General features: G+C 44.1%; 1 protein-coding gene across 3 annotated transcripts; it reads left to right on the top strand.

The window, feature by feature from the left end:
* Positions 1–151: 151 nt before the first annotated feature.
* Positions 152–26,922, top strand: COG4 (component of oligomeric golgi complex 4). 3 transcript variants are annotated; one of them, XM_080828329.1, is made up of 19 exons: positions 152–336; positions 1,925–2,019; positions 2,721–2,835; positions 4,979–5,153; positions 5,951–6,144; positions 7,911–8,016; positions 8,756–8,913; positions 9,643–9,701; positions 12,095–12,228; positions 15,196–15,314; positions 15,889–16,055; positions 16,874–17,039; positions 21,517–21,579; positions 24,037–24,153; positions 24,733–24,825; positions 25,397–25,480; positions 25,719–25,820; positions 26,032–26,160; positions 26,364–26,922. In XM_080828329.1, the coding sequence occupies exons 3-19, from the start codon at positions 2,767–2,769 to the stop codon at positions 26,496–26,498; spliced, it is 2,070 nt and encodes a 689-aa protein (XP_080684455.1). In that variant the 5' UTR covers positions 152–336; positions 1,925–2,019; positions 2,721–2,766; the 3' UTR covers positions 26,499–26,922. The 3 variants fall into 3 exon arrangements, with proteins under 3 accessions (XP_080684455.1, XP_080684454.1, XP_080684456.1); XM_080828328.1 differs by having other exon boundaries at positions 158–336; positions 1,925–2,007; XM_080828330.1 differs by lacking the exons at positions 15,889–16,055; positions 16,874–17,039 and having other exon boundaries at positions 160–336; positions 1,925–2,007.
* Positions 26,923–27,023: the final 101 nt, after the last annotated feature.

Genomic DNA, 27,023 nt, shown 5'->3' with positions numbered 1-27,023 from the left:
AAACATACCTTATGCCCGTCACTTTTCCCAGGAGAACAGAAATCAAATAGACCTTTTAAAGTGTACTTAAAAAAAAAACTACCCATAAATCCGTCGGGCATGTTCTTGGGCAGCCGTATGACCGAGCGCGCAAACGAGGCGGGGTCCTCGCGGGGCCGGAAGCGCGAAATGGGGACCAAGATGGCGGATCTCGAGTCCCCTCAGAAGCTGTCAGGGGTTCCTCCGCCTGAGGGGATGGGAGGAGGCTGCTGCTCGGAAATCTCTACCGAGCTCATTCGCTCCCTGACCGAGCTGCAGGAGCTAGAGGCTGTATACGAACGGCTCTGCGGCGAGGAGGTGGGGGGATGACCCAGGGGCAGGGGGTTTAGGAGACGTCAGTCTTGGGAATTCCGGGCTGTGGGAAGTTCTCACTCTGCCTCTGCCGAGGGAAACAAAAAAGCACTTATTGAAGAAGGAGGAGTGTAGTTGAGTGTATCTGGGGGGACGTGACATCTCTGGTCACTTGATCTGGTGTCCCTAAACTTGTTTTCCCTGTCATTTCGGCGATCTGCTTCGTTCCCTTTGATTTCCCTGGCCCTTAATCTAAGTTTTTCGGCCAGAGCAGTTAGAGTCAACTTGCTTGCTTCTCAAAGTAAGAAAGGCTCCTTTGCGTTGAATTAGCAATTTAAAAAATTACGAAACGCTTTCACCGCGTTACCTCCTTTAAGAAGGAAGTCTTTGCAAATAAACCTGAAGCGTTATAAGACTTTTGTAGGGAATGACTTGGGGGGTGTAATTTTAGCGTTCGGTAAGTGCACAGCTTTGTAGCTGCTTGAGATTTTAAGACAGGCACAACTGTCTAATCTTGGGCTAGGAACTTTCATCTTTTGGACCCCTGCATTGTGTCGGGGTATAGACTATATTCTCTTGAGGATTCCTTGCACCCTCCATTTTCCGTGGCAACCCGATGCTGTCAATATATTTTTAAATATCATTTGAGTTCCTTGCCACTCAGAAGAAAGAGATCTAAGGTCTGATAAAGTTTAGTAGCTGTTCCCTAAACCAAACTTGTAATTAAGTTCGAGTACAAAAGGCAATTTCAGCGGGAGGGAGAAGGGATTATTGATATCTAAGAATATCTTCAAATATTAAATTGCATCAACTAAAGCAGTTTATGGTAACATTTTTCAGCAAGATGTGCTTTATAAAATTTAGTATTCTAACAGTCCTAAGCATGCATTCATTAAGTCAGTCAATTTTTAAGGTGAAATTAAGTCCCTCTTCCAGACGAACAATTTTAGTTCTGTATTTGTATTTGATGACTGTCAGGGGGACGTTCCCCTCTGGATCCTCCTGAACTATTTTAATAGAAATATATAGCTGATATTGATGGCTGTTAATAAACGATACTTCACATACTCTGTTAAGCACTTTACGTTTGTTACCTTGTTTGGCTCTCACAACAGTCCTATAGGTTATGTATTACGTTTTACAGATGAAGAAACTCAAGCATTTAAGAAGGTTAACATCTTTTGTAGTAATGCAGTAAATACTTTGCTGAGAGAATTATGTTTTTATCCCTTCTGGGTACTGACTGTACACTATGAAGAGACTTTTTGTAACTTCCACTTTGAAAGTTTCATTACCCATTATATTTTAAATGCCTTCCTGCATTAGGTACTATGCTAATTATATTGAAATAAAGTTTACTTCTTTCCTTTGTGGTATTTATCTGCTAGATAGAATAAAATACACAAAAGGTAGCAACCAGCATGCAGTGTGATACATGCAAAAATGAAGTATTATTGGTTAAAGTCCTAGGAGAACTCAGTGAAAGGAAAGACATTCGAAGTGGGATTCACCCTTAAGCTAAGTGGTTGGGTTAGGTAACTCTTAAGGTTCCTTCTGACCATTCTGATAACAAAAATGCTTGTCTGTGTTTCAGAAACTGGTAGAGAGAGAACTGGATGCTCTTTTGGAACAGCAAAACACCGTTGAAAGTAAAATGGTCACTCTCCATCGAATGGGGTGAGTCTTGGGGTGAGTCTCGCAGCTCAGCAAGAGCTATTGTCATTCCGACAAGGTCCACTGGATAAATTACTGTTTTTCCTAACTTTCTGTTATAAAATGCCACTTGACTTTGAAATGTAGAGGAGGATTATTTCAGGGTGAAGTGAACACTTAAGGGTATAGTCAAGTGGTTCTCAAAAGTGTCCTTGGAAGTATCAAACTCATTGGGAAACTTGTTGGAAATGCAAATTATGAGGCACCACTCAAAACCTACTGAATCAGAAACACTGGGGGTAGAGCCAAGGAATCTGACAAGCTTTTAACAAGCACACCCACTGATCCTGATTATGGTTCAAGGTTGAGAACCACTGTTTTTACAAACTTTGGGTATTTGCTAGTCATAAAAATTGCTCTTTGATCTCATCACCCTCTTTGATTGTTGGTTAGTGCACTTTATACTCAGCAGTGGGGAGCATCTATTCTCTGGTTCTTTAGCGGTACCTATTTAGAGGTCTGTTTAGTAGTTATAAAAAGTAATTTTTTTATTTAGTACAGACCTGAGTTTTCAGCAAAATACTCTTTAGGAAAAGCTGTGAGTAGAGTGAACTGAGCTAAAAGTTGTGGGGAAGTACAAAGACAGTAGAAGACATAGTCTCCATTTACAAAAAGATTTTCCATCTCTTATTCCTACCTTCTGCCTCTAATGTGTATGTGCTGACATGTGTCTCCAGTCCCAATCTGCAGTTGATTGAAGGAGATGCAAAGCAGCTAGCTGGAATGATCACCTTTACCTGCAACCTAGCTGAGAATGTATCCAGCAAAGTCCGTCAGCTTGACTTGGCCAAGGTAATCCCGTTGAACTTCTGATGTTTGAGTTAGTAGGGGGCAGTAGAGAGGCCACCGCATTAGAAATTAGAGTAGCACCATTCAATAGAAATCTAATCCAAGATAGTAAAACCCCACAGAGAGGCAGAAGAGAAAACTCAAGACCAGTACATCTTATGAATAAGGACATAAAAATCCTCAGCAACACCAACAAACCAAATCTAGCACCACATGGAAAAGAATATACTATGACCAAGTGGGATTTATCCCAGGAATGCAGAGTTGCTTTAACATCTGAAAATTAGGGGCACCTGGGTGGCTCAGTCGATCTGATCTCAGAGTCCTGGGGTCGAGCCTTGCATCAGGCTTCCTGCTCAGCAGGAGGCCTGCTTTTCCCTCTCCCACTCCCCCTGCTTGTATTCCCTCTCTCAAGCGCACTCGCGCTCTCTCTCTCTCTCTCTCTCTCTGTCAGATAAATAAATAAAATCCTTAAAAAAAAAATCTGAAAATCAATTAATATATCCACCACATCAGTAGAGTAAAGGATAAAAACACATGATCATCTCGTAAACTCAGAAAAGGCATAAACTCAAAAAACTTGTAATAAAAGGGAACTTCCTCAACCTGATAAAGGCCAATTACAAAAATCCCACATCTGACTTCATACTTACCAGTGAAAGACTGGGTGCATTGCCCCTAAGATCAGGAATAAAACAAGGATGCAGCTCTTCTTTTCTTCAACATTGTACTGGAGTTTCTAGACAGACATTTAAGCAAGAAAATGAAATATAAATCATCCAAATTGGAAAAGAATATAAACTATACATTTAATTTTAGATTTTTCTAGTAGCCATTTTTCTTCATTTTTCTATTTTTCCTCTTTCTTTCTCTTTTCTTCCTTCCTTCCTTCTTTCTTTTCCTTTCTTTCAAGTAGGCTCTGCACCCAACATGGGTTTTAAATGCATGACCTTGAGATCAAGAGTATCATGCTCTCCTGACTGAGCCAGCCAGGTGTTCCACTAGTAGCCAGTATTTTAAATTTTTTTTCATTATTTTAAAAAGTAAAACAGGGGGTCGCCTGGGTAGCTCAGTTGGTTAGGCATCTGCCTTCGGCTCAAGTCATAGTCCCAGGGTCTTGGGATTGAGCCCCACATCAGGCTCCCGGCTCGGTGGGGAAACTGCTTCTCTCTCTCCCTCTTGCTCTGTGAAATCAATCAATCAATCTTTTTAAATTCAAAAATAAATAAATAAAATATCTTAAAAATAAAAAGTAAAATAGAAATAGATGAAAATAATCTTAGTAATATGTTTTATCTAACCCATTATATCCAAAATACCATTTAAATATATGATTACTATAAAATGGTATTAATGAGATATTTTGCCTTATTTCTATATTAAATCTTTGAAACTCAGTGTGTGTTTTATACATCTTAATTTGGACTAGCCACATTTCAAGTCCTCAATGGCCACAGAGTGTTAATGACTACTGTAGTGAATAGCAGAGGATCTGGGCTCTTGACTAAGTCAGTCCCAGCCTCAGTTTTCCCCTGTGAAATACCATAACTCTTTCCAATCTATTTGTAGAGATTCTGTAAAAATAACTTACCACAAAATGCTAATAGCCACACAGCCGCCAAGTCACATTGTTAAGGTTTTTTTAAACATTTTTGCTTATTCTAGGGGAACCTGACTGACTCGGTAGGAAGAAAGCACAACTCTTGATCTTAGGGTTGTGAGTTCTAGCCCCATGTTGGATGTAGAGATTACTTAAATAAACAAAACTTAAAGAAAAAAAATCTTGCCTATTCTAAAAGAAAAATACTTTCCGCATGTTTCACTTATCTTATTACTTGGTTTATAATGTCCTCTTCCCAAATGTTAAATACAGCCTGATTCTATTATTAATTTAACAGCATTGGCCAAATACAAATATGGCTTGTCCTTGTTCCTGCTTCCATTAAAATGAATGACCTCGTCACGTAAATAAAATTGCATGATACTGTTGGTGCTATTGATCATCATCAATAACAGTTTTGTGACTGGTCTTGGTTTTGGTTCAGGGCCTCAGGTTAACTGGATTCTCCCCCCGAATCTCCCTACCTTCTAAAGAGATGTTTTGAAAGAATAGGGCATTGTTTCTAAGCACCAGGTCTTTTTGCAGAACCGCCTCTATCAAGCCATCCAGAGAGCTGATGATATCTTGGACCTGAAGTTCTGCATGGATGGAGTTCAGACTGCTTTGAGGAATGAAGATTATGAGCAGGCTGCGGCCCACATTCATCGCTACTTGTGCCTGGACAAGTCAGTCATTGAGCTCAGCCGACAGGGCAAAGAAGGTGACATCCATCCCAAACTGTTGATTTCTATGGTCATTACAAGTATCTGTAATCTGGTTTAAGCACCTATAAATTCTGGTTTAGTTACAGGCATCTGTAATCTGAACAAGGCAAACTCACCCAAGAAAAAGGGTGTCAGGCAATTTCCTTGTCTGGTACTCAACCCTAGAGAGGTTGTAGACTACCCTAGGACAGGGTGTTGTTATTCCCATTTTATGAAAAAGGAAACTGAATCCAGATCTACTGTTCCTCTGGCCAGTGGGTTTTTACTTTACCATATCGCCTACTTACAAAATTGAATTCTTAGCCTGGCTTTGTAGGCCTTCTGTGATTTCAACCCACCCTGTCTGTCTCACTTTGTTTCATGCTATTCACTCATGCATCCATTTATTGTGCACGTATATAGAATACTGTGTATGCCAGAGTTTATATTACTTGCAATACCCTAGAAATATTTTTTTCATCTTTTTATCTCTATTCCTGTGCTCATTTCATTCCCTTGGCCTGGAATGTATGTACTTGTTTTTCAGGTATCAAAACCCTGCCCATCTTTAAAAGATAGGATATCATTTCTGGGAAGACTTTTTTAATTACTTCAACTGAAATGTGACTTGTGGACACTTTCTTACTACACTTACTCACTTAGTTTGTTATAGTTACTTGTGCACAGATCTTATTTTTTTTTTCGCTTGATTAGAACTTCTGTATATTTTGAATGAATAGTGGTGCACAAAGTGGCATGGACCTGAGAGAGTACCATTCTTTACATTATTTCCCATTTTCCTCCCATTGTGCAGGCAGCATGATTGACGCCAACCTGAAATTGCTGCAGGAAGCTGAGCAGCGTCTCAAAGCCATTGTAACGGAGAAGTTTGCCATTGCTACTAAGGAAGGGGATCTGCCCCAGGTGGAGCGCTTCTTCAAGATCTTCCCACTGCTGGGTCTACATGAGGAGGGATTAAGCAAGTTCTCAGAATACCTTTGCAAGCAGGTATGGCCCCTGATTGCTTGGTAGGAGAGTGATGTGATTCTCTGCCTGCAGATCGGGGCACTGTGTGGATCCAGTTTCTGTGGATACTTTCTCACTTCTGGATTTAACTCCCCTTTCCTGCTCCCACTGTAGCAGGACTGGATGCGTACATTCATTCAACACTTACCTAGGAATGGCCTAGACAACTACTGATGTACATTCATTTCCGACAGACCAAGTGAAAACATAGGAAAATTAAAATGCAAGTTCTCTGACAAGTTGAATCACCCTTTTTAAGATGTCAGCCAGAAACTGGCTTCTTTTAAGAGCATTCAGAGTTGTTGGCTAGTTGTTTTCAGACTCCATAACCAGGATTGAGTCTCAAAATAAGCCACATTGAGATGAAGGAGGTAAGGTCACTTAAGGTTAAATCCTGAAAAAGAAACAGGTTTCAGTTAAAGTCTCAGCCCCTTTCCCTTGACCTTAGATGGAAAGATGCAAATCTCAGCAGGTATGTGTGCAGAGGGTTATTGTTTATAACTATATGTCAGAGTACATCCTGCCACCTCCCCCCCGGCAAATTCTCTGTGATAGAACACTGTTCCGCATTAAGAAAAATGAGACAGTTCTGAAAGTGCTGACCTGTTTCATTTTCTAACATATGGTTAAATTAAACAACTATATGCAACGTTTTTGCTTCAAATGACAGAGGTGGCAATAAAATACATGTTTGTATAAGCATAGGGTATTTTTCAAAGGGTTAATGATGGTTTTCTCTGGAGAAGAGACTAAGAGACATAGATAAAAGAAGAACTGCTTTTCACTGAGCACTCCTTTATTCCTTTTGAATATTTAAGTGTGTGTGTCTTAACCATTCTCAAAAATTTATTAAAAGTAAAATATAAGGGGCGCCTGGGTGGCTCAGTGTGTTAAAGCCTCTCACTTCGGCTCGGGTCATGATCCCGGGGTCCTGGGATCGAGCCCCACATCGGGCTCTCTGCTCAGCGGGGAGCCTGCTTCCCCCCTCTCTCTCAGCCTGCCCCTCTGCCTACTTGTGATCTCTGTCAAATAAATAAAATAAAATAAAATATAAGGGGGATATGTGGGGCTCGCCATTTTTTTATCAGTACTTTGCCATCTTGACCTAGAAATGGCTTGTACTATAAATCCCTTTAAAATAAATAAAATCTTTAAAAATAAATAAATAAATCCCTTTAAAATCTGCAGTACCCACGTACCTTGTCCTGCTCAGTGAAGCACCATTTTTGTTTGCTTGGTTTTTTTAGGATTTTATTTATTTGACAGAGAGAGACAGCCAGAGAGGGAAACAAGCAAGGGGAGTAGGAGAGGGAAAAGCAGGTTTCCTGCTGAGCAGGGAACCCGATACAGGGCTTGATCTCAGGGCCCTGGGACCATGACCGGAGCCAAAGCAGACACTTAACGACTGAGCCATCCGGGTGCCCTCAATGAAGCACCATTAATGATAACTTTGAGTTATCCTTTGAGGTGATTATTGGAAGTGGGGACTCTCTCCTTTGACTAATGGCAATACATACCTTCAAAGAAAAGGAAAGCATTATTTATGTCTTTGAATTAAAGAAGAGTTACCACTATGCTCAAGTTCTTTGTCTTCCCTGAGGCCCAGAAAACAGATCCCCCAAGGGATGTTCCTCTCTAAGCTTTCAAGCATCAAAGCAAACATGAGAAAAGAAAGCCAAGGGAGTTCTTTTCGGAAAACAGAAACTAGCCTTTGATCTGAGAATTGTTACGGATTTTCCACTTTTCAGGTGGCCAGTAAATCTGAGGAGAATCTGCTGTTGGTGCTGGGGTCGGACATGAGTGATCGGAGAGCTGCAGTCATCTTTGCAGATACACTCACTCTTCTTTTTGAAGGTAAATCTCCTTTTCCACTCAAGAGAGACTGGAGACTTCACCACTTAACACCCACACCCTAGGTTTTCTTCTCCCCTTGCTAGCCTGATGCCTTCATTTTACTCCTATACCTTGATGTGTATTGATTGATACATTGGAGAATTAACCTTTTTTTTTTTTTTAGATTTTATTTATTTATTTGACAGAGAGAGAGATTACAAGTAGGCAGAGAGGCAGGCAGAGAGAGGGGAAGCAGGCTCCCCGCTGAGTAGAGAGCCCGATGCGGGGCTCGATCCCAGGACCCTGAGATCATGACCTGAGCCGAAGGCAGAGGCTTAACCCACTGAGCCACCCAGGCACTCCTGGAGAATTAACTTTTTAATTTTAATTTTAATTTTAAGCAAAAATTAGAGTCTCTCAAGTCTTTTAATCCACCCTATCCCTCAAGACCCAAATGCTAAGAGTAAATTTAACCATAAAGTAAATTATTGGGAAGAGAGTGATGCTGATTTCTAAAGATGCTCCTGTTAAACTATCATACATAAAGTAAATTCTTTCTGATTTACCAAGCACTGAATATATTAAACAGACATTTGCTTAGCAATTCCCAGCACTGGCAAGAACCATTTGTATTCATTTGGGGAGGTGAAATAGCATTAAAGGGTTGAGCTAGACCCCAGGCCAGTCCTGGATAGAAGAAAGGAGTTTATTTTGTGGAAGGAATATTTGGAATCCAGCCCTCTCATTTTCTCCATTCTAGGTATTGCCCGCATTGTGGAGACCCACCAGCCAATAGTGGAGACCTATTACGGGCCAGGAAGACTTTATACTCTGATAAAATACCTGCAGGTGGAATGTGACAGACAAGTGGAGAAAGTGGTGGACAAGTTCATCAAGCAGCGGGACTACCACCAGCAGGTGAGTAGGGGAAGCTGCAGGGGGGTTTGGACACAGTGTGAGCCAGCGATACTGAATGCAGTAAATTTAAGGTGCGATAGGGAAGGGATGAAAGCAGAGGTAGATAGAAAAATACGTGCCAAATGCAAACTGCCTGCATCTTGCCTCTCAGCAACTTACTTTGGATTTGAGGTATTCTGATGATATAGTACGAGACTGAGAAAGAAGTAGAAAGGGCTTCTTGGAAGAAACACAAAACAGAAACAGTAGAGTACCTCTCTATCACAGAATATGCAACAGTACCTTCTAGTGATATAAGGAGAATTCTATTTCTTAAGGTCCTATTAAGTGTCAAGTCATTTGTCTCAGATTTCTCCTTAGTTCTTTAAGTGCTCACAGTAACACTTGCTTTTTTGTGAACTTTATTTCTCCTTTCCTTTGAGCAGAGGAGATAAGTAGGATTTAGAAATAGGGGTAGCCGTTCAGCTTTATTTCTAGAACTCTAGGAGAGTACGCAGTAGTTCATTTGAACACCATTAACATCACTTTTAAGTGCAATAATAGAGGAGAGCATTAGCATCTAAATCAAAAGTAAATTTTTGGCTAATCATCCTGATAGCCTACTTTTGGTCTGCCTGTTAAGCAAACTAAACTTTAACATTCTTTTATGCCAGAAGTTTGGAGGGACCAGCAAGAGGGAGATAGCAGGAGGGTGGGGAAAAACATTCTCATTTCTTTGGTATATTGCAGTTCCGGCATGTCCAGAATAGCTTGATGAGAAATTCTACAACAGAAAAAATAGAACCAAGGTAATAACCCTCTTTTTTCTTCGCCCATAGGAGTTTGAATTGGTAATCATGTATCATTCAGAGACTGCTCTATTACTATGTGACTGTGTTTCAGAAATACTCTATGACTCAACCTTTTATTTTTTTCTAATAAAAATATGCTTGTTAAAATTCAAACATAAAAAAATGTATTCATTCAATCAGTAAATTTTTACTGAGTACACATTTTGGGTCAAACACTGGTCTTTGGTACTGGGGATGTGGCAGCAAGCAAAGTAAGCAAACCAGACATAATTCTTTCCTTGTGGCATCTGTAGTCTATAAAGTAGATAATAATGATACCTAACATATATATAGTGTTTACTATATGGCATACATTGTCTTATATTTATTTTTTTATGCCTTTTTTAAGATTTTATTTATATATTTGACAGAGAGAGAGAGACCACAAGCAGACAGAGAGGCAGGCAGAGAGAGAAGGAGAAGCAGGCTCCCTGCTGAGCAGAGAGCCCAATGCAGGGCTCGATCCCAGGACCCCGAGATCATGACCCAAGCCAAAGGCAGAGGCTTAACCCACTGAGCCACCCAGGCGCCCCTTTATGTCTTAACAAATATTCAGGCATTTATTCAGGGGTTTCTCAGCCTCTTGTCATTTTGGCTAGATAATTCTTTGGTAGGGTGGATCATGCTGTGTATTGTAAGATGTTTGGTGGTGGCATTCTTGGCCTCCCACCTACTAGATGCTGGTAGCATGATGTCACCAGACACTGCCAAATGTCTTGGGGGCGGAGGGTGGGATGAAAATCACCTTCAGTTGAGGGTCACTGATATAATCCAGAAACTTTTTTTTACAGAGGAGGAGACTAAGGCCTGAAAAGGTCAAGTGACTGGCCCAAGGTCATACAGCTAGAAGATCACAGAGCCAGGATTAGAATCCAAGCAGTCCTACTCTAGAGTTCATATTGTTAATCATTATGATATACTACGTGTAGGGCGCAGGAGAGCATATAATAAAGGGATCTAACTTAGCTGATAAAGTTCAAGGAAAAGTCTCAGGAAATGACCTTAGATCTAGGACCTTAAGAGTAACTAGAAATGGGGTGCCTGGGTGGCTCAGTCCTTTAAGCCTTTGCCTTCGGCTCAGGTCATGATCCCAGAGTCCTGGGATCAAGCCCCATATCAGGCTTCCTGCTCAGTGGGCAGCCTGCTTCTCCTTCTCCCTCTGCCTCTCTGCTTGTGCTCACTTGTGTGCTCTCTTTGTGTCAAATAAATAAAATCTTTAAAAAAAAAAAGTGACTAGAAATAAGATGTGAAGAGTTTTCCAGGTAGAGCGGGGAAAACATATGCAGAGTCACTGTGTATTTGAAAAACTGAAAGAAGAGCAGTGTAGTTGAAGTACAGAGTTGGGGAGAACCTGGTCTCAGGTAAATCCAGACAGGTCATTAGAGTCAGACCACTTAGGGTCCTATATCCTAACTGCAATGGAAATCATGTGATTACAGTATGACCACATCTATGTTATGAAAAGCTCTTCTGGAGTTCAGTATGGAAAATGAGCTAATTTGTGTGTATAATGTGAGGGAGGGATTCAACTTCATTCTTTTTTTTTTTTTTTAATTTATTTATTTGACAGAGATCAAATGTAGGCAGAGAGACAGGCAGGGGGTGGGGGGAAAGCAGGCTCCCTGCTGAGCAGAGAGCCTGATATGGGGCTCGATCCCAGGACCCTGAGATCATGACCTAAGCCGAAGGCAAGAGGCTTAACCCACTGAGCCACCCAGGCGCCCCAACTTCATTCTTTCTAATGTGGAGATCAGTCATCATCACAGCACAATTTGTTGAAAAGACCATTCTTACTGAATTGTCTGAGCACTTCTGTTGGAGATCAGTTGACTATAATGTGAGGATTTCTGGACTCTAAACTAATCTATATGCCTGTCCTTAAAGCCAGTACCACACTGTCTTCATTATAGTAAGTTTTCAAATTCGGAAGTGTGAGTCCTTCAACTTTGTTAATTTTTTCAAGATTGTTTTGGCTCTTCATCTGAATGGGCATGGGTCACAGTTTAATAGTGTATCCTAAAATCCCACCACAGCTAAATAAGAGCTTGGGGAGGTGTGGTTCCTTTCATGTGAAGCATAGATAATTTTTACTCAAACCACTAGCAAAAATACACCTCCCGTTCTCTTATTTAGCCCTGACAGTATTTTAGTGGTGAGTGAAACAGGTAAGTGGAGTATGTGGTTGAAGCTGTCTCTGAGTATAATCAGGCCAGCAGAGACAGGATGACCATCTGGCAGAGCTGACCCTTCTGGGCCCGGTGGGAGGGGGAGTTTGGGACTCCGTTTGCCCTGTTGTTCTTATATCTGGAAATCCAGTGTCCTCCTTCTTACTCCTGCTCCATGTATCTCAGGGAATTGGACCCTATCCTGACTGAGGTCACCCTCATGAATGCCCGCAGTGAGCTGTACTTACGCTTCCTCAGGAAGAGGATCAGCTCTGATTTTGAGGTGGGGGACTCCATGGCCTCAGAAGAAGTAAAGCAAGGTAAAAGGCATTTCCCATATTTTCTGGGAGGGCTAGGACAGAGTTGGCACTGATCTCTTAATCACACCACACTGATCTTGTAAGCCACAGATCTCTTAACAAGGAAATAACTTGCGCTTCTTAGCCTTTGTAGTCTGTGGGCAAACTGACTCCCAAGAAGAAAGACAGACTTACTGAATATTAGAATTAGACTGGCTCTATGAGACCATTTAGTCATTTTACAGGTGAGGAAAGCTAATTCCAGAATGGATGAATTATTTTCCTCTAATCTTTTCTCTGTACCATGTTTTGTCACCAGGTTGACTTAGGGACTAGTATTTAATATAAATAGGTGATATGCCACCTGGCTGGCTTAGTCAATGGAGCATGTGACTCTTGATGTTGGGATTGTGAGTTTGAGCCCCACATTGGGTATAGAGATTACTTAAAAATAAAATCTTAAAAAATAATAATGATAATAAAATACATAAGATAGGTGATTTGCACACATGATGTGTAGGTACACAGAACAAAAAGATATACTTAATTCCACAAGGAAACTTTTGGGAGTGATAGGAATATTCTAAAACTGGATTGTGGTTATTATTACAAAACTCTATAAAGTTACTTAAAAAAAATTGAAATATACAAATACAAGGTGTGAATTTTATAGTATGTAACACTTCAGTGGCTCCTGGGTGGCCCATTTGGTTAAGCATCTGTCTTCACCTCAGGTCATGATCTGAGAGTCCTGAGATCGAGCTGTGCACACTTGCTTTCTTTCTGCCTCTCTCTCTCTCTCCAATAAATAAAATCTTTAAAAAAAAATAACACTTTAATACAGTATTGAGACATAATATTGAGGAAAGACTATATATTTTAAAGAGCATATGAAAAGAGTATGTTGTATAAAGAAAGCCTTTCACTCCCTCCCTCAGGCTCCCAGTTCCCCCAGTCACAAGTTTTGAAGGGATAAATACATTGGGAAGAAATGTGGGCCACAGGCCAGTTCCATTTACAGATTGATTCTCTGGATTTTTAAGAAGACCATTTAATTCCTGGTGGTTAAGCATATGCAGGATTCCCTGAACTAGAGACTTGAAACTATCACAGCATCTCTGGCATTCTACATGACTTTAATACATGGCAAGGGAAATATTTATATGACCCAGAGTGGTATTGCTCTGATTTGATGTTTAAAGAAGATGTATGCTCATTTGGATTTTGATGCACATTGCTAGTCATAAAGACTGTCACTGTTCAGAGCTGTGTGTCCAATACAGTAGCCACCAGCCCCATGGGACTTTCTAAATTTACATTTAACTAAAGTTAACTAAAATTAAGAATTCAGTTTCTCCAAACTGAGGGTTGCTGGGTAGAGGGGGGTAGGGAGAGGGTGGTTGTGTTATGGACATTGGGGAGGGTATGGGCTATGGTGAGTGCTGTGAAGTGTGTAAACCTGGCGATTCACAGACCTGTACCCTTGGGGTTAATAATACATTATATGTTAATAAAAAATAAAAAACTTAAAAAATAAAAATAATTAAAAGAGAATTCAGTTTCTCAATTACATTAGCCACATTTCAAGTGCTGAATAGTCGCCACTGTATTAGACAACACAGATACAGAACATGTTAATTACCACAGAAAATTCTGTTGGACCACACTGGTTTAGAGAATGAAATATAGCGTACCCAATATATTTCAGTCTTTGCCCTGGAAACTTAAGAATTTTAAGGCTTACTAATTAATTCTAATGGGAAAGAAGTAAAAAGTCCTTTGTACACTTTAACTGTAGGCAGGGGTGCCTGGCATTCTCAGTCAGCTAGTATGCGACTCAATCTCAGGATTGTGAGTTTGAGCCCCATATTGAGTACAGAGATTACTCAAAGATAAAAATCTTTTAAAAATTACCATAATCTGCAATTACTGTGGTTTCTAGTTATCTCTAATAAGGACAAAACATTTAGAAATAACCCAAGTGTCTAAAGATAGAGTTTAGGGGCGCCTGGGTGGCTCAGTGGGTTAGGCCTCTGTCTTTGGCTTGGGTCATGATCTCGGGGTCTTGGGATCGAGCCCCGCATTGGGATCTCTGCTCGGCGGGGAGCCTGCTTCTCTCTCTCTCTCCGCCTACTTGTGATCTCTCTTTCTCTGTCAAATAAATAAATAAAATGTTAAAAAAAAAAGTTTTAAAAAATGTGGACTATCTACCTGATAAGATATCACACAGCCAGGGTGCCTGGGTGGCTCAGTGGGTTAAAGCCTCTGCCTTCAGCTCAGGTCATGATCTCAGGGTACTGGGATCGAGCCCCACGTCGGGCTCTCTGCTCAGCAGGGAGCCTGCTTCCTCCTCTCTCTCTGCCTGCCTCTCTGCCTACTTGTGATCTCTGTCTGTCAAATAAATAAATAAAATCTTTAAAAAAAAAAAAAGATATCACACAGCCATTAAAAATAAGTAAGTTAAGAAAAAAGAAGCTTTGTAGAAACATTGAAAATATTTATGATATAATCTTTTTGTTTTTTTTATTAATTTTGTATTTGAGTATAGTTTACATACAATGTTACATAGTTTCAGGCATATATAATATACTTTTTAAAAAGCCTTATTGGTTTTAAATAAGAGAGAGAGAGAGAGCACGCGCATTGCATCCAAATGCATGAGCAGGAGGGGCAAAGGAGGAGAGACTCCTCAAGCAGACTCCCGGCTAAGCACAGAGCCTTCTGCAGGGCTCCATCTCATTACCTGAGATCATGACCAAAATCAAGTCAGGCGCTCAACTTACTGAGCTATCTAAGTGCCCCCCCAGGGCGTATATGATATAATTTCTTAAAGCAAAATACAAAATTATGTCTGTACTGTGATTATAACCATGTAAATTATGTACAGACTGGGAGCAAAGACTAGAAAGGAACCTGGGAAAATTGAAACAGTTGAACTTTTTCTCTTGAGGAAGAAAAGTGAGTATCCATTTCCTGGCTGTCCCTTAGAGCACCAGAAGAGCCTGGACAAGCTCCTTAATAACTGCCTGTTGAGCTGTACCATGCAGGAGCTCATTGGCTTCTATATCACCATGGAGGAGTACTTCATGAGGGAGACTGTCAACAAGGTAGGACAGAGGATACACTCCTTGGAAATGGGGATTCCTGTGCAAGAAACCAGACTGGAGGAATGGACGAGGCATGTCACATTTCTTGGCCTGCTTTGAGAATATCCTTGCGTGCAACTGAGCAGTACCCCTTTGCATGATTAGAGGGCATTTTTAGGGTTGTCATGCTCTCCAAAGACCTAGCTAGGATGTCCTTCCCAAGAATCACAAAAGAACACCTCAGCTCCTCAGGGAGCATACTTGTGATCCCCTCCCAGGGAGCCTACCTACTTCCCTGGAAGTATGTGAGTAAAGAACCCCAGGGAAGAAGGGCCTCTCCTGATGTCTTATGTCCTGGGTGACAGGTGTCCCCAGGGCAAAGGCCCTAAATACTTAATGTCCTAACATCGTCATCAGTAGGGAAATGAGCTGTTTTGGCAAGGAGGATCCACACCAGGCTGTGACCAGAGTAAGCCATGTTGGGAGAAACAAGGGCCAGCTCAAAAAGAAGCAGAACCGGAGCCTATTCCTGAACCATCTAGAACAGTGGCATGCAGAATTGGAGCCTTCACTGGCTGCTTTGCCTTTTGGTTAGGCTGTGGCTTTGGACACCTATGAGAAAGGCCAGTTGACATCCAGCATGGTGGATGATGTCTTCTACATTGTTAAGAAGTGCATTGGCCGGGCTCTGTCCAGTTCCAGCATCGACTGTCTCTGTGCCATGATCAACCTTGCAACCACGGAGCTGGAGTCTGACTTCAGGTAGGGTTGACTCCCTTTCTACTTTCTAGGAAGGAGAAAGGTCCTAGTTTGATTTAATGTTGATTCCTGAGGCCAATGTTGCTTCCTTTTATTTCCCATATGATTCTAGTTCAGTGATATACAGGATAAAATTCCTATCCATGGGACAACATCCTTGGGTCCAGGCAGCTGTAGAGCAGCCAGATATCTTACAGGCTGCATCTGTGCTCCCTGAACTGGACTGGAGGGGTTACTGACCCTCAGGCCTAGGAAAGAGAAGAGGCAGCTCAGGTGAAGGCAGTAGGTATAATATAGCAATCATAGTTACCATTGCTACAAACCAAGCACTATACTAATTTTCTGCTCTCATTCAGTCCTGATAACAACCCTATGATGTAGGAACCATTACCTCTCTTACAGATGAGGAAACTAGGGCTCAGGGAGAGCAGGCACCTCATAAATGGTGGAATATGGAGTGGAGCCCAAAACTGACTCCCAAAACCTATTCTCTCACCACCTAATGGTACTGCCTTTCACTAAGCTCTGTGCCTCCTCTTGCGTTTGTTGGAGCTCAGTGGCGATAACTGAAATCCTCATAGGAAGCAAAGAACTGGCCAATCTCGTCTATATGTTCTGGTCTATCAATGCCCTTAAAGAGGCATTGGTCTCTCTCATATCCTGGATGTTCAAGTTCTCCTACAATGGTCTCAAGGATTGGTTATCCCCCCAAAAAGAGCAGCTCATGCCACTGGGTTAGGGTCATGCACCCTCTCTTCCTCCATCCTGGAAGCCAGATTGAGTGCTGTCAATCTCCATATGCCATTCTGCTCCCCTCCCAGGGATGTTCTGTGTAACAAGCTGAGGATGGGCTTCCCAGCCACCACCCTCCAGGACATCCAGCGAGGGGTGACGAGTGCCGTGAACATCATGCACAGCAGCCTCCAGCAAGGCAAATTTGACACAAAAGGCATTGAGAGCACTGACGAGGCCAAGCTGTCCTTTCTGGTAGGTAGCCCCATAGATTGGGAGCTGGTCCATTTATTTCAAGAGGTTAAATTATGACCTCTAAGCCACAGTGTAATTAGCTTTCAACTAGAGACTTTTCATCCATTCCCTCTATAGAAGGAAAACTCCTTTAAGGAAAGCTCCCCCTAGAAGGTTCTGAAACCACTTCTTATTCAGGGACCTATTTCTGAGCAGTCCAATCCAGGACATCGCTGTTCCCTGCCTGGAAGGCTGGGCTCCTCAGCTCTCCCAGGTGCTCATTCCCAAGAGCACTAGGAAGCTGTTCCTGGGGCTCCACAGAGTATCAAGCCTGGGTTGCATCTGCCACAAAACCGACTGTAATATCTGTGCCAAGCCTCCAGCCCACTTCTCTGAGGGAAGTCCCACAATATGGAGGGGTACTGATCATTTAGGCCTAGCAGGGTGGTTTTCCTAGCACACTTCTTAGACTTTCAACTTCCTCAGAAAGATGACCTTTTTGAAGCTCTTAGCCAGAATGACGGACAACATGAAGCAGTGTCTTACCAGTTGTACGACAGCTGGGAATGGAAAAGCATGGAAGGATGAAAGGGCTTATACAAGGTTAACAGCCAGTTTGTGATGAGTCAAAAGAATATAGATGAGTCCTGAGCCTGTGATCAGCCCTTCCTGGCATGTGCTGTATTGGCATGAGTGGTAACAGTGGTAGTCAGAAGTCATTCTGCTCCACCCCCACAACGGCCAGGCTCTTGAGTCTTCTTCGCTCCTGGGGTTCAGAGCCTGAAGGAAACACCCAACAATAGAACTCTCCATTTGTAGCCTACAAAGAGAGTCTCTGGACACCCTGGGATTAGATGCCAAGTCTGTAACTTTTTTTTTCTCCCTGGAAGCAGGGTCCTTGGCTTTTATCAGCTTCTTAAAGATATCCGTGACCCCCGAAAGAGTTAAGAGCTGTTGTTTATGGAGACAGTAGCATAAACATACTAATATCCACCCACCTGTGCAAGTTAACCCACAGTGACTCATCCTTAGGCAGATTCAGGGTGGAGGCTCTTTAGGCAGCCCCGCTGTCTTCCTGTCACTGAAAATATTTTCCCTGAGCATGGGTTCTAGTGATTTGGGATGTCCTGGTTGTTTCCAAGAAAGAGGATCAGCTCCAAGAAGCTTCTGAAATCCGACACCTTTGGAGAATTTTGCCAAAATGTCTGGCAGCCAGTTTCCTGTGATCACAAACTGACTTAAATTTTTCATTTTGTTTGCATTCATTTCATTTTCTACCGAACTTACTTTTATTCTTTCATGTCTCTGCTCAGAAATGACCACCTAGCTGCTGACCACCTCAGAGCTCTGCCTCTTCACTTGGTGGTTTGTTGACAGCTTCCAGAGTCTCACCTATCCTGCCACACTAGTGCTGTTCTCCTCCCCTTGGCCCCACAAGTCCCCATGACACTGGCTGCCACACAGACAGCTTCATTGTTTGAGGGCCCAGAAGATAAGACCAACAAGAATGGTGATGCTAAATGCTTTGTGACAGGTTTCCCGTTTCCCCAACGCCATCTACTTAAAATGTCATCACTCCCACTGCGGCACTTATTTCTTATGTCACCTTGATTCATTTGGCTGTCAAGATGAATTCCCCATCGGTGCTGACATATCAGTCACCACGAGCCACGGGTAAGCCCAGTGAATCCATGCTTACAAGGACTGTCAGTAAAATGAAACTTTGAAATCAATAGCTTTTGAACTCAAATCCATTTTCCCCTTATGATAGATTTTTCTTATGCCCTTAAATGCCTTGGAAACATTTAAGTTGTGGCCTTCATCCTTCAGCTGTCATGACAGCGCACTTATTTCTCTGCAGGCTTGTGATGTTAGCAGCCTTGTGTGTGGCATGCTAACGAAAGGCTTTAAGTCTTACCATCCCCCATGAAAGCGGCCTTGGCACTGTCAGCAGCAAGATCTTTCAGTATTGGCTGCAGGACAGTGATGAGGGAAGCACTCTTGGGGACACAAGGGGGGTCATCCTAATCTCAGTCCTTGGAGTTCTAGGATTCTTCTTTTACCCCCAAATCCTGAAGCTTCTGACTCATCTCTTGAAAATTGGCTCCTCCCTGCCTCACCCCTGCCTTCATGGTCATGCCCCCAGCACACCAGTTCAGAGAGAGTATGATCCTCTCAAACTCTGTAATTTCAACCCCACACAGCCTCTAGATTAGTATTACCAAACCACATCTGTGCGCATCCAGCATTCACCTGGTAGGTAGTAATCCTCGGTGCCACCCCGTTGTCCACAGGAGAGCATGGCTTCCAACTTCTAGTCTGACTTCACTCACCTCTGCAGCTTTACCTCTTGCCATTTCCTGCATATATCTATGCACTAATTCTGCTGATCCCCAAATACCTTTGGGGTTTTCTGCCACTCTGCAACTGTGTATGTTCTCCCTTCTGCAGAACACATTCATTTACTCATTCATTCAACAAATAATTACTGAGATGCTTCTATGTATTAGGCACTGCTCTAGGCTCTGGAACTGCACTGCACGATGTAGCAGCCAGTAGGCAGAGATGGCTATTTAAATTAAAACCAATAAATAAAATCTTTTTTAAAAAGGCCGGCGGGGGGGCGGGGTGCGCCTGGGTGGCTCAGTGGGTTAAAGCCTCTGCCTTTGGCTCAGGTCATGATCCCAGGGTCCTGGGATCGAGCCCCGCATCGGGCTCTCTGCTCAGCAGGGACCCTGCTTCCTCCTCTCTCTCCTGCCTGCCTCTCTGCCTACTTGTGATCACTGTCTGTCAAATAAATAAATAAAATCTTAAAAAAAAAAAAAAAAGGCGGGGGGGCTGCCTGTGTGGCTCAGTCTATTAAGTGTCTGCCTTCTGCTCAGGTCATGATCTCGGGGTCCTGGGATCAAGTCCCACATCGGGCTCCTTGCCCAGCAGGAAGCCTGCTTCTCCCTCTGCCTGCCTCTCCTCCTGCTTGTGCTCTGACAAATAAATAAAATCTTTTTAATAAATAACTAATAAATTTAAACCAAAAATCCAGTTCCTAAGTTGTACTAGCCATATTTCAATGTTCATTAGCCTCATGTACAGATGGTTAGGGGCTACTGTACTAGACAATTAAGATTTAGAATGTTTCTATCATCAAGAAAGTTCTGTTGGGCAGTGTTCTACTAGAGATATAGCTCTAAAGAAAACAGAATATATCCCTCCCTTTATGGAGTTCTCATTCTAGTGGGAAAGGCAAACAAGAAGCAAACAAAATAATAATGGGTAATCCTAAATACCATTAAGAAAATATCAAAGGGGCCTGACAATGCACTAGAGAAAGGCCGGTGCTGGTGGAGAAATGTACTCACCCTCATCTGTCAGAATTACTCCAGCCTTTTGGAGCTGAATTAAGTTCATCTCAGTCACCAGTTCTTCCAAGGAGCTTTCCTTGAATGCCTTAGACCAAAATGTTTCTTTCTTCTAAATGACCATAGCGGTTTGTGCCTTAATCATCACTTTTGTTACACGCTGCTTTTTATGATGCGTATTTCTGCACCAAGCTTATAAGATGATACAGTTATGAAAGAAGGAGCTCTTAGCTAAGAGTAGGGAGACCTGATTTCTATTTCTGGCTGTAGCCCTGTGGCCTGTCACTAACTTTCTGTCCTCTCACCCTGCTTTATTCTGCATTATGTTTATCATTATCTGATATTTCTTATCTGACTTGCCTTCTGAAATATGAACTCTATGAGAGGGTAGATTTCTTTTTTTTTTTAATATTTTATTTATTTATTTGACAGACAGATCACAAGTAGGCAAAGAGGCAGGCAGAGAGAGAGGAGGAAGCAGGCTCCCTGCTGAGCAGAGAGCCCGATGCGGGGCTCGATCCCAGGACCCTGGGATCACGACCTGAGCCGAAGGCAGAGGCCTAACCCACTGAGCCACCCAGGCGCCCCGAGAGGGTAGATTTCAGGAAACTTTTTTTTTTAAGATTTTATCTATTTGACAGAGAGACCATGAGCGGGGGGGGGGGGGGCCACGAAGAAGCAGGATTTCCCACTGAGCAAGGAGCCACACATGGGGCTCGATCCCAGGACCCTGGGATCATGACCTGAGCCAAAGGCAGATGCTTAATGGCTCAACTGAGCCACCCAGCTGCCCCAGAAAGCATTTCTTAAATGAATGTCAGCCTTTGCCTCACTGACCTGGGCTTGGAGCTCAGGACTTCTCCCAGACCTGTGTGCCTAAACATGGGACAAAAAGAAACCTTGGGTCACTACCCCTGACGTTAGATGGCTTTGCTGCCTTAGTGTCAGGCACAGGAGAAAGGGCAAGCCTGGTTCACCATTCCGCCCAATCTAAGACCTGCGCACCCTTCCAGATGACCCTGCTGTGTGTGTTCCTTAGCGCTCCTCTGAGCCTCAGGAGTACAGCTGTCAGCCAGTCTGGCACTGGAGTGGTTCAGACACCAGTGAGCAGGAAGTCACAGTCCTCTGTCTTCATCTCCCAGGTCACCCTGAACAATGTGGAAGTGTGCAGTGAGAACATCTCCACCCTGAAGAAGACGCTGGAGGTATGGCGGACATTGCCTGTTAGCTGCAGCCTCTTTGGGCCTGCCTGTGCAGGGAGGGCTGTGTACTGGTTCTGGTGGGGACTGTGCATCCCCTGGCATGGAGCTAGTCTTCCTTCAGAGCACCAGAGCGGATTTGCTCGTGATCAGCCCACCAGTTGGAAGATCAGAATTCAAATTAGCACTTCCAGCATATACTGGGCCTGTGACCTCAGGCAAGTCCCTTAACTCCCTGAGCCTCAACACACTCATCTATAAAACAGATTTCCTTCCTGCCCTCATTTGGGTTTATTGGGGGCGTAATTAAAAAGGTGTTGAAAGAACTTTAAAAAATGATAAAGTCCTATAAAAATATTAGGAAATTAAGATGAAATAAGGTTTACCAAACCTGCTACAAAGCTGTTGCTGTTACTTTTTTTTTTTTTTTTTTTTTTTTTAAGGAAGACTGCACAGTTTGGTGTAAATTGCTTGGGTTTGGAAGTCAGATACCCCTGGGTTCATAGCTCTGTTTGACCCGACCAGCTGTGTGGCATGAGGCGGGTTCTCTAACCTCCTGGAGCCTCAGTGTCCTCATCTATAAATAGGGAGAATGATATCTGCCTCACAGAGTTAAAAAAATTGAATGTGATAATATAAAATACCTGGTTTGTGAGAGGCATGCCAGGGTAGTTAGTAACTATACTAACAGTTAATAACTAATAATAGCACAAGACAATTATTTTGCTAAGTATTAGAAAATGAAGGGCCAACTCTCCCCCACTCCAAAAGTCTGCCTCTGGGAGAGGAGGGGAGCCAGGGTCCTGCCATCCCAGCGGACACTGAGTCCGAAGAGGAAACGTTACTGCAGAGACACAGGGCTGATGGTGAGTGTTGGCTTAGGGGTGGGCAGACTGAGGGGGCCAGAAGCCAGCACAGGGGGCGAGATCCTTATAACTGATGCGGTTCCTGAAGGAGGCTGAGAGAGAGCAGCCAGGTGGGAGATTCAGATTCGAAATTTACCCCAAAAAAGGCCTTAAAATGGAATAAAATAAGAGTGAACCAAAAGCATAGTGTTCATCACACAGTAGGTGTTTGCCAAGGTAGCTGTCATCATTGTTGAGTCACAGCACCTTTTAGATTATATTCCTGACTTTGTCCTTAACATTAGGATATTGAATTTGGAAGGAGTATTTTGGGAAATGTTAGAAATTTAGACCTGAGCCAGCAGAATTAGCAAGTGAAAGAAAAGGGTAGCAAAGAGCTGAGAAAACTGTTCCCATGAATCCCACCCACCTTAGACGCGCATTTCACGCGTGTTCTTCCTGAACCGCACCAGCAGTCCTTCGGGATAGGTCAGGTGGCGTGAGGAGGTTAAAAGGCCGGGCAAAGACAGTGCGTGTTCAGCTGCTGTGGAACTGAGGGCTCCCGCCGGCTGCATCAGGCCCCTTGCAGCTCTTCCGCACTGCTGCCTGCCGTAGCCAGAAGCGCACAGACTTCTAAGGAGCTCCTGGCAAACCAAAACACGGTGAGTTTCAGGCAGCTCCACTTGTGATGTTCTCCATACCTAGGCTGTTGTACAGGTGTTAGGAACAGGCACTCTGCAGCCAGGATCCCAGCTGGAATCCCAGCTCTACAACTTAAATACTGGGTAGCGTTACACCAATTACTAACTTCTCTGTGCCTCAGTTTCCTCATCTATACAAAGAGATAGTAACAGTACCTACTTCATAAGACAGGTACCTTAATTAATAAAAGTTAAATAATTTAAATAGGGCCTGGCATACAGTAAGCACTTAAAACTTAGCTGTGATCACAATGATCTCCCCTGGGCACCCAGACCAAATTATTTTATTTTGTTATAAAGATTTATTTATTGGGGTGCCTTGGTGTCAAGAGTCAAACACTCGACTGACTGAGCCACCGAGGCGCCCCAGGACCAAATTATCTAAAAAGCAGAAACTATAACAATAAAGGCTCGCATCGCCTGAGTGTCCACTGCTTGCCAGGAGCTGTGCTAGGCACTTTGTGCATCATCTCCTCCAACTCTCCAAACTACCATGGGGACAGGAATTTGTGTTCCCATTTTATAAACAGGGTAATTGAAGCTCAGAAACTTTTTAAATCACTTGACCAAGGTCACTCAACCAGTATGTAGCCAGAATTTGAAGCTAGGAATGGCTGACTCTAAAGGTATGAAAAAACTTCCGCTTTTTTATGTTTTCTATTCATACCCTCTGATACCAATACTCTCATCTTACAAAGGGAGAAATGAGAACCAAGTGGCTAGCCACTGGGATAGAATCCACGTTTTCTGAAACCTATCAAGGACTCTTGCCTAGGAGTGTAGTGGACTGTAGCTGTTCCCAGGGAAGGCTGGAGTCAGAGACATGGCTGCTTGCACGTGGGCATCCTCTCTACCCTCCCCGCACCCGTACATCCCAGCCATGCTTGGAAGCCTGATAACTGGGTACTCTCCCCTAGAGTGACTGCACCAAGTTGTTCAGCCAGGGCATTGGAGGGGAGCAGGCCCAAGCCAAGTTTGACAGCTGCCTTTCTGACTTGGCTGCCGTGTCCAACAAATTCCGAGACCTCTTGCAGGTAAGCCCCAGGATCAGTTGCTGACTGAATCCTGTGCCTGTGTGTTGCTCTGAGAATATTGTTACTGGTTTATTACGGGATCAATACATATAAGGAACAAGGAGAAGTGAGGGAATGGCATGCAAGACACTGAACTCATGTGAGTCCCTTGAAGATTAGTTTTTCAGCAGTTGTCATCCTGACAAGCCAGCATTGTGGTCCTTTTGAGTCTCCACTTGGCCTCCAGTGCCAAGAGCCCAGAAATGTGCTCAGAAGAAGTGCAACCACCTGGTTATTCAGACCTGCAGCCTGGCCTTAGGCAAAGATGCTGCCTACTATCAGGTACTCAGAAATCTCTTCTCTTGAGTTTGCCAAACCAACCCCATAGCCTGGACCTGAACTGGCCCAGATCTGGAAAGGAACAGGTTGTTTCTGACCTCTTCAATTAGCATTTTCTGGTAGACTTTGGACAGGCTCACAGGAAAACCAGAAAACTAGTCTAATGCCCTGGCAGTCACAAGATGGATGGAGCAAAAGGAAGGAAGGGTGAGGTACACGCATCTCCTGTGTCTGATGTGTCTCTGCCTCGTCTTTCCGCAGGAAGGGCTGACGGAGTTAAACAGCACAGCCATCAAGCCGCAGGTGCAGCCTTGGATCAACACCTTCTTGTCTGTCTCCCACAACATCGAAGAGGTCAGCCTGACCATAGGCAACCATCAGGCCCAGAATTATTCCTCATTCTCCAGCTCCCTGGCTGGAGGGCAGTGGAGCTGTCTGAACAGACCAGCCTTTCCCTGCCTCTTTGGCCCACTTTCCTCACCCTGGCAGACAAGGTTCTTCCCAGGAAACAGGTTGTTCCTGCAGACAGACGGGCTCTGAAAGACACCTATAGGGGGTTTTCCATGACCTGGCACATCCTCTTTTATTAAGGCTTTTTGCCCTACCTATCACACTTAAGAGCTTTTTTCTTAGCCTAATGATGTCATTCCTGCAGAACATGAGATCCAAAAGGAAATAAAATGCCAGGAGCTTTACCATATTGTGTGGCCACTGCTGCAGCCCAGAGCCATTTCCTGATCGGAAGTGTGATATAAAAGCAGCAGTAGCGTATGCCAGCTTGGATGTCCAAGCTGCTTCACCTGGATGAGTCAGAAGCTAGAGAGGAAAGACCTCTTCCTCTGTTTTCTTAGAGGGGTGAAAGGGGGGGGTAGGGTGAATGGTACTTTCTGGAGAAACTCTCAGTACCCAGCTTGTTTCCTGACAGGAAGAATTCAACGACTATGAGGCCAATGACCCCTGGGTACAACAGTTCATCCTTAACCTGGAGCAACAAATGGCGGAGTTCAAGGTGAGCAGGGGCTGAGAGACCAGGTTATGGAATTACCCCCTTCTTCCCAAGTCAGCAGCCTTCGGCTTCTCATCACACTCTACTGGGAACCCCGAAAACTCTTCCAGGCCCCAGCCTGTAGACATACTCCCCGATGGCCTCTTGTAACTGTGCCTACTCCCCGCTCCCACAAAGACTCCTGTTGGAGGCAGGGGGGCTTAGATAGGACTCTCGCTTATGTCTAACCTCTTGTGTGCAGGCCAGCCTGTCTCCAGTCATCTATGACAGCTTGACCGGCCTCATGACCAGCCTTGTTGCAGTCGAGCTGGAGAGAGTGGTGCTGAAATCCACCTTTAACCGGGTAAGGTCCAGGGAGTAAAGTTCCCCAGCTCTTGTTTTTCCTCTGAGGAGGACAAGACCTGCCGTCCTAGGCCTTGCATCCGCTCAGTCTGCTGCCTGCAGCTCCCTGCACATCCAGCTGCAGTCTTGCCCTGGCATCTGAGGCCTTGGAGCTGACTGAGGCACAGGAGGGCCAGGCCTTGAACGCTGGCTGAGCTTGCGCTCCCTTGCAGCTGGGCGGTCTGCAGTTTGATAAGGAGCTGAGGTCACTCATCGCCTACCTCACCACAGTGACCACCTGGACCATCAGAGACAAGTTTGCCCGGCTCTCCCAGATGGCCACAATCCTCAATCTGGAGCGGGTATGTGTGGCTCCCTTGACCTGGTGAGGGAAAGGTAACTGGGAAGAGAGGCAGAAACAACACTTGGATCCCTGCCTCTTCTCAAAACCAAGTGTCCACCAGCAGCCCAGTCCGACAGAGCACCTTCTTCCTGGGCACTGCCCTGCCCTGCCTTCTCTCAGGGTAGCCTCTCATTGCTGACTTGCCAGTATTCTTCCCCGCAGGTCACGGAGATCCTAGATTACTGGGGCGCCAACTCTGGCCCACTGACGTGGCGCCTCACCCCTGCCGAAGTACGCCAGGTGCTGGCTCTGCGCATGGACTTCCGCAGCGAGGACATCAAGAGGCTGCGCCTGTAGCCGCAGTCCATCTGGCCTGTCATTCTTCAGGCCCTGTTCCCTAAGTGGCCACAGCAAAGTAGCTGAGCAAGGCTGTCTGGCTTGGGGAGCTCTGACAGCACAGACTGTTCCACTGCGGACAGCAGGAAGTAAGGCTCAGCTCACCCTGCGGTCTGCACTCAGGCCTGTCTGCGTGGTGCTTTGCAGGCAGCCTCCCCCCACCAAGAGAGGTGAGTCCCTTGGGCTCCTAATTATGTGGGAAAGCCAAGGCAGGCCAGCTTTCTGCATGGGCAGTCATTCTCTCTTCCTTAGACACTACAGCAAACAGGCTGCCTCCCAGCCAGCCCTAAAGGACTTGGGTATATCTGGGGACCCGGGGAATTAGGTTTACTCTAAAAGGCTGTGATGTTTATGATCACCCTGAATAAAGACACTCCTTGGAGAGATGCCAGCGTGCTGTTTCCAGGGAGGGCTGGATGTTACACGGTAAGACAGGTCCACAGTTGCACCGAAGTGTGAAAGCAAAAGCCTAAAGCCTCAGCCTCC

The sequence above is a fragment of the Martes martes genome (genome assembly GCF_963455335.1).
Source record: "Martes martes genome assembly, chromosome: 17".
In the NCBI taxonomy this organism is placed as follows: domain Eukaryota; kingdom Metazoa; phylum Chordata; class Mammalia; order Carnivora; family Mustelidae; genus Martes; species Martes martes.
This window is presented reverse-complemented; position numbering and strand designations above follow the sequence as displayed.

Bases quoted from the DNA above. Each gene is read 5' to 3' on its own strand.
- COG4 (XM_080828328.1), top strand. From the start codon at position 169: ATGGGGACCAAGATGGCGGATCTCGAGTCCCCTCAGAAGCTGTCAGGG. The intron at 8,914-9,642 runs GTGAGTAGGGGA...GGTATATTGCAG, and splicing joins AGCGGGACTACCACCAGCAG to TTCCGGCATGTCCAGAATAG. The intron at 16,056-16,873 runs GTAGGGTTGACT...CTCCCCTCCCAG, and splicing joins GAGCTGGAGTCTGACTTCAG to GGATGTTCTGTGTAACAAGC.